The sequence below is a fragment of the Hyla sarda genome, chromosome 4 (assembly GCF_029499605.1).
Source record: "Hyla sarda isolate aHylSar1 chromosome 4, aHylSar1.hap1, whole genome shotgun sequence".
Lineage (NCBI taxonomy): Eukaryota > Metazoa > Chordata > Amphibia > Anura > Hylidae > Hyla > Hyla sarda.
The window spans coordinates 64714653-64721988 of NC_079192.1; the positions used below are offsets into that span (position 1 = coordinate 64714653).

The window sequence follows — 7336 nt, forward strand, 5'->3', positions numbered from 1 at the left end:
GGCTCAGTGGGAGTGGTACAGCAACTGTGTTGCGGCTGTGAGAGGGCACTTTAGTGTATACAAATTGGTGCGGCCGAAGAAGCAACAGGACGCTCATACATGATCCCGCCTACATGGGGCCACATCCCTCCATTAACTCCCTTCTGATTTGCCACCCTGGTGACTGCGCATACTGACAGACTGGACAGAGTGTGGGCAGCAGAGGTGAGAACTACCCCTTACATAACCACACATGGTCCAGAACTATTCCACTCACCATAATAAACTTTTTAAATCTTCTTCAAAGCCAAATGAGAAGATCAGGTCGGCTTCATCGATCACCAATGCCTGGAGGCTCTCCCGTAAGCACAGGGTCTTCTGGTTCATGTGAATCAATACTCGAGATGGCGTACCGACCACAATGTCCGGCTTCTCCATCAGGATTGGTCTGAATGAGACAGATCTCGTGTTAGCAAAAATGGACGCACGGCTTTGTAATGACATATAGTAATTCAATGACTAATTCTCACCTCTGTGCAGAAATATCTGCCTGACCGGAAATGTCGGCAATTTTAATATCTCGGGCACAGTAAGTTGTCAGCTGTCGGGCCATTTGTTGAACCTGGTGGCCAAGTTCCCTGGTAGGTACGAGGATGAGAACTCTTACGGCCTGTTCAGAGACAGTCTGAATAAAGAAGATAAGGTAAGTGCCCAACACACATTATGCAATACCAAACTTAAAGGGGTACTCCGCCCCTAGACATATTATCCCCTATCCAAAGGAAAAGGGATAAAAGATCTGATTGCGGGGGACCCCCACGATCTCGGCTGCGGCACCCCAGACATCCAGTGCACGGAGCGGAGGTTCCTGATGTCACAGCCACGCCCCCTCCTATAGACTTGCATTGAGGGGGCGTGATCATGATGTCACAAAGCTCTAAACGAACACCGGGTGCAGCAGGGAGATTGCGGAGGTCCCCTCCTTTGGATAGGGGATAAGATGTCTAGGGGCAGAGTACCCCTTTAAGGAACAGATTAAATCTAGCAGGATACTGTTGTTTACATACTATTTTGGACTGTAGAAGGTTCTGTATTATAGGTATGGCATAGGCTGCAGTTTTACCCGACCCAGTCCTTGCTCGTGCCAGTAGGTCTTTGCCTTCCATGCCCAGTGGAATGGACTTCTCTTGAATTAATGTTGGCTTTGCCCATCCTAAATCTGCAACGGCCTATAGAAATAATACACAAGTGAGTAAGATCGATCAGGAGCAAGGTAACCTACAGCCAGTAACTTTAAAGAGGAATTGTCAGCCCTCCCCATGTAAGCTGTAATGAATACTTCCAGGGATCCCCAAACCCATGGCTCTATAATTCCAGAATGTCCTGACAGCCGGGGCATGCTGAACATTGTAGTTTTGCAACTGTTGGCGAGCCACAAGTTGGGGGAAATGATTGCATTCAATGATTAATAATAATGTTGGAACGTCTAAGTCCACTGAAAAAGCAGATTGTAAGAAATGGACCTTCAGGACTGCTCTTTCATGGTGAGGAAAGTGTTGACAGAAATCAATGTATCAGGAGAGCGGGCAGATCGAAAGGTTTACCCTTTGCAGCACACGATATCTCTAAAAGTCGGAGTCCTGTTCTGAAGATTCCTTGTGGATAGGGGATAAGATTGTTTTTACCAGAGAACCCCTTTAATTTGTGTTCACACCAAGTTAGGCGTTTATGCTGGGAAAATCTTCCACACTATTAACCAAATACCTCCTCAGTCCATATAACAAGCCGGACGAATGCCGAAAATAATTCACTGTTCTGTAATACTTCTGTCTGTTTAAAAGGGGACCCCGCACTCTTGCATATGGGTTTTTTTGTTTTAGTCCGAATACTCCTGTCTATAAATATATTATCGTCAGGACTGCTGTACAGCCCTATGACACTATATACAAGAGCAAAACACTACGGGCTCATGTTCTCTATAGTTTTCTATATGTGAGGCTACCAGTAATGGAGGAATCTATGGCTTTATGGTGATTTCTTCTGAGCCACTTATGGACATCCGCAGTACATGCAGGTATCCGAGTCTGCACCAACATCAGTGAATGTCTGCGGCCAGGATCAGAGACAACTCTGATCTCTGCTATTTAACCCCTAACAACCCATATATACACGTCATGGTGCAGGGTCCTGACTCAAGCCCACACCATACCGGGCAGCCTTCAGCTGATTACAGTAGCTGAGGGTCGCCGCTAATAGCCAGCATGTGATGAACGCCCTGGCCGGCTATTAAATTCTTTAGATTGCCGCTGATAGCGATGTCTAAAGAGTCCATTAACCAGTTGCCATCTCAGGACGAACCGGCTCATCCTGAGATGGCAAGTGGTGTATGGTGCTGGCCATACCAGCCGGCCCTCAGCTGATTCCTGTAGCTGGGGGCTGCTGTTAATAGCCGACACATGGCGATTGCCACGGCAGGCTATTAACCCTTTAGATTGCCGCGGTCAAAGCTGACCGCGGCATCTAAAGGGACCTTTAACCAGTCCCTGGTGGTCCAGTGGGGTGGATCACCCTACCGCAGCGCAATCGTGGGGGAGCAATCCATTTCTGAGGTAGCCGGAGGGCTGGCCCCAGCTGTAAAATTGATAAAGCCTGGCTGAACCAGCGAGCGCAGAGCACAAAGATCAATGTCGTTCTATGGAACTACATTGATCTGTATGAGGAATCTAATGATTCCTCCTAAAAGTCCCGTAAGGGGACTAAAAGTGTAAAAAAATAAAAGTTTAATAAAAGTAAAAAAATAAAAAACACTCATTAACCCCTTCCATAGCAAAAGTTTGAATAACCCCCTTTTCCCAAATTCCATATAAAAAATATGTAAACATAAAAATAAACATATGTGGTATCAGCGTGTGCATAAAATGTCCAAACTATAAAAATATAACATTAATTAAACATAAAAAAAATACCAAATTCCAGAATTGCATATTTTTGTATAAAAAGTGATAGAGTCTAATCAAAACAAAAATAGTACCGATAAAAACTTCAGATTACGGCGCAAAAAATGAGCCCTCATACGTCCACGTATACAGAAAAATAAAAAAGTTATAAGGGTCAGAAAAGGACAATTTAAACATACTCATTTTGGTGCATGTAGTTATAATTTTTTTTAGGTAGTAAAATAAAATCTATATAAGTTAGGTATCTTCCTACCCGTATGGACCTACAGAATAATGATAAGGTGTCATTTTTACCGTAAAGTGCACTGCGTAGAATTGGAAGCCCCCAAGTTACAAAATGGCATTTTATGAAATTTTGCCCCACAAATATTTTTCTTCTGGTTTCGTCGTAGATATTTTGATGAAATAATTGATGTCACTACAAAGTTAAATTGGTAAATTGGTGGCACAAAAAGCAAGCCCTCATATAGGTCTGTAAGTGGAAAACTGAAAGCGTTATGAGTTTTAGAAGGTGAGGAGGAAAAAACTAAAGTGCAAAAATGAAAAATGGCCCGGTCCTTAAGGGGTTAAACAGAAGTTAGTAATATAGTGGGGCCGATTGCCTACCCATAGCGCGATCGTGGGTATTTGAGGTATTGATCCACTGTTGAGGTAGCCACAAGGGCTTACCTCTCCCCCTGTGCTGGCTGTGGCTCTTAAAGGGGTACTCCGGTGGAAAACTATTTTTTTTTTTTTAATGAACTGGTGCCAGAAAGTTAAGCAGATTTGTAAATTACTTCTATTAAAAAATCTTAATCCTTTCAGTACTTTTTAGCAGCTGTATGCTACAGAGGAAAATCTTTATTTTTTTCAATGTCTTTTTTTGTCTTGTCCACAGTGCTCTCTGCTGACACCTGATGCCCGGTATCAGGAACTGTCCAGAACAGGAGAAAATCACCATAGCAAACCTATCCTGCTCTGGACAGTTCCTGACACGGACAGAGGTGTCAGCAGAGAGCACTGTGGACAAGACAAAAAAGAAATTCAAAAAGTAAAGAATTTCCTCTGTAGCAGACAGCCGCTCATAAGTACTGAAAGGATTAAGATTTTTTTAATAGAAGAAGTAATTTACAAATCTGTTTAACTTTCTGGCACCAGTTAATTTAAAAATAAAAAAAATAAATAAATAAATAAATGTTTTCCTCCAGAGTACTCCTTTAAAATATAACATTTATCAATGGCATAAAGCAAAAAAAAAAATAAATAAATAATAATAATAATAATGCTTTTTTTTTTTTAAAAATCACATCATATCCCTGATTTTTTTTTTAAATGACATCAAAAAGTCCGACCAATACCACGACCAAAAACAAAAAAACATGCCCTTTTACAGCACTGTATACTTTTTTTAATTTATTTATTTATTTTAAGTTACAGGAGTCAGAAAATGGTAATTGCAATTTTATTTATTTTATATAGTTTTTGATTAGTAAAAACATGAAAAGGTACCAATAAAAATTGGGCATTGTTGTAATCGCGCCAACCTAAAGTATCAAGATAACATGTTAATTAACCCCTTAGCTTCCACATTAATTTTATCGCTAATCTAATCGTAGACTAATGACAAATCGCTAATTATCTCTAATCGCAGACAAATGTCCCCAACCCTGCGCTCTTCAGCTGTTGCTAAACTACAACGCCCAGCATGCCCTGACAGCCTTCGGCTGTCAGGGCATGCTGGGTGTTGTAGTTTTGCAACAGCTGGAGAGCGCAGGGGATAGGGAAACACAGCATTTAAGAGGTTAACACTATTAGTTCAATAGACAGAGCAATGTTGTTAATGTGTATCATACCTTTATAGCCAGTAAAACAAATGCTAACTACAAATCCCAGCATGCCTTGTCATAGGATGGCATGCTGGGAATTATAGTCCACGGTGCAACTGAACTGCATCTTTTCGGGTATCCTGGGATTAGTAGTCCCACAATTGCTGTCACGTGTTTTATGGGCACTTCTATCACCTATCCTCCATCATACAGACATAAGGCTCCTACTCACCTTTAATAGCCGGTCATCCAGCCCCAGCTCATGGAAGTGCAGCGTAGCCATACCCACGTGTGGACCCGGGGAGGACTGACACCACCGAGCTGCACCAGCCAGCTAGAGCGCCGCCTCACACCATAGAAACAGCAATTTCCGCACTGAACCATAGAGTTTCACCGGAAAATGAAACAATGGTGGATGAGCCTTACTGTACTGCAGCGCCGACATGTGGTAGATGGATATATATACATGCTCTCTCATTACTGGTTGTCAGCGCCAACGTGTGGTAGATGGGTGGTAGGTTCTGACATTACTGTATACAAATGTGGTAGATGAGGGTACGTACAAATCTCTCATTACTGTACTGCAGCGCCAACATGTGGTAAAGGGGTGTATATACAGGCTCTCTCATTACTGTACTGCAGCGCCACCGTGTGGTAGATGCTTGTATATACTTCTTTCTTATTCCTGCACTGCAGTGCCGATGTGTGTATGTACAGGCTCTCTCAACAACGTACTGCAGCGCCAACAAGTGGTATATCTGTGTATGTACAGGTTCTCTCAATATTGTACTGCAGCGCCAACCTGAGGTAGATGGGGGAGGTACATGTGGTAGATTTGTGTAGGTACAACTCACATTACTGTACTGCAGCGCCAACATGTGGTAGATATGTGTATATACAGGCTCTCATTACTGTACTGCAGCGCCACCGTGTGGTAGATGCTTGTATATACTTCTTTCTTATTCCTGCACTGCAGTGCCGATGTGTGTATGTACAGGCTCTCTCAACAACGTACTGCAGCGCCAACAAGTGGTATATCTGTGTATGTACAGGTTCTCTCAATATTGTACTGCAGCGCCAACCTGTGGTAGATGGGGGAGGTACATGTGGTAGATTTGTGTAGGTACAACTCACATACTGTACTGCAGCGCCAACATGTGGTAGATATGTGTATATACAGGCTCTTATTACTGTACTGCAGCGCCAACATGTGGTAGATATGTGTATATACAGGCTCTCATTACTGTACTGCAGCGCCAACATGTGGTAGATATGTGTATATACAGGCTCTTATTACTGTACTGCAGCGCCAACATGTGGTAGATATGTGTATATACAGGCTCTCATTACTGTACTGCAGCGCCAACATGTGGTAGATATGTGTATATACAGGCTCTTATTACTGTACTGCAGCGCCAACATGTGGTAGATATGTGTATATACAGGCTCTTATTACTGTACTGCAGCGCCAACATGTGGTAGATATGTGTATATACAGGCTCTTATTACTGTACTGCAGCGCCAAAATGTGGTAGATATGTTACAGGCTCTCATTACTGTACTGCAGCGCCAACATGTGGTAGATATGTGTATATACAGGCTCTTATTACTGTACTGTAGCGCCAACATGTGGTAGATATGTTACAGGCTCTCATTACTGTACTGCAGCGCCAACATGTGGTAGATATGTGTATATACAGGCTCTTATTACTGTACTGCAGCGCCAACATGTGGTAGATATGTGTATATACAGGCTCTTATTACTGTACTGCAGCGCCAACATGTGGTAGATATGTGTATATACAGGCTCTTATTACTGTACTGCAGCGCCAAAATGTGGTAGATATGTTACAGGCTCTTATTACTGTACTGCAGCGCCAACATGTGGTAGATATGTGTATATACAGGCTCTTATTACTGTACTGTAGCGCCAACATGTGGTAGATATGTGTATATACAGGCTCTTATTACTGTATTGCAGCGCCAACATGTGGTAGATATGTGTATATACAGGCTCTTATTACTGTACTGCAGCGCCAACATGTGGTAGATATGTGTATATACAGGCTCTTATTACTGTACTGTAGCGCCAACATGTGGTAGATATGTGTATATACAGGCTCTTATTACTGTACTGCAGCGCCAACATGTGGTAGATATGTTACAGGCTCTTATTACTGTACTGCAGCGCCAACATGTGGTAGATATGTGTATATACAGGCTCTTATTATTGTACTGCAGCGCCAACATGTGGTAGATATGTGTATATACAGGCTCTTATTACTGTACTGCAGCGCCAACATGTGGTAGATATGTGTATATACAGGCTCTTATTACTGTACTGCAGCGCCAACATGTGGTAGATATGTTACAGGCTCTTATTACTGTACTGCAGCGCCAACATGTGGTAGATATGTGTATATACAGGCTCTTATTACTGTACTGCAGCGCCAACATGTGGTAGATATGTGTATATACAGGCTCTTATTACTGTACTGCAGTGCCAACATGTGGTAGATATGTGTATATACAGGCTCTTTTATTAGTGTACTTCTACCTGTACAGCTACTTTTACACTGCCATTGTGCCACGTAC

General features: G+C 42.5%; 1 protein-coding gene across 1 annotated transcript in view; it reads right to left on the minus strand.

The window, feature by feature from the left end:
- Positions 1-5132, minus strand: part of DDX56 (DEAD-box helicase 56) — a 37838-nt gene extending 32706 nt beyond the window's left edge. The window contains exons 1-4 of the mRNA XM_056571232.1: positions 4974-5132; positions 1047-1208; positions 510-664; positions 257-427 (exon numbers count right to left, since the gene is read on the minus strand). Of these exons, the coding sequence (XP_056427207.1) occupies positions 257-427; positions 510-664; positions 1047-1208; positions 4974-5024 (539 nt within the window). The 5' untranslated portion in view covers positions 5025-5132. The remainder of the gene's footprint in view (positions 1-256; positions 428-509; positions 665-1046; positions 1209-4973) is intronic.
- Between the last annotated feature and the right edge of the window lie 2204 nt (positions 5133-7336).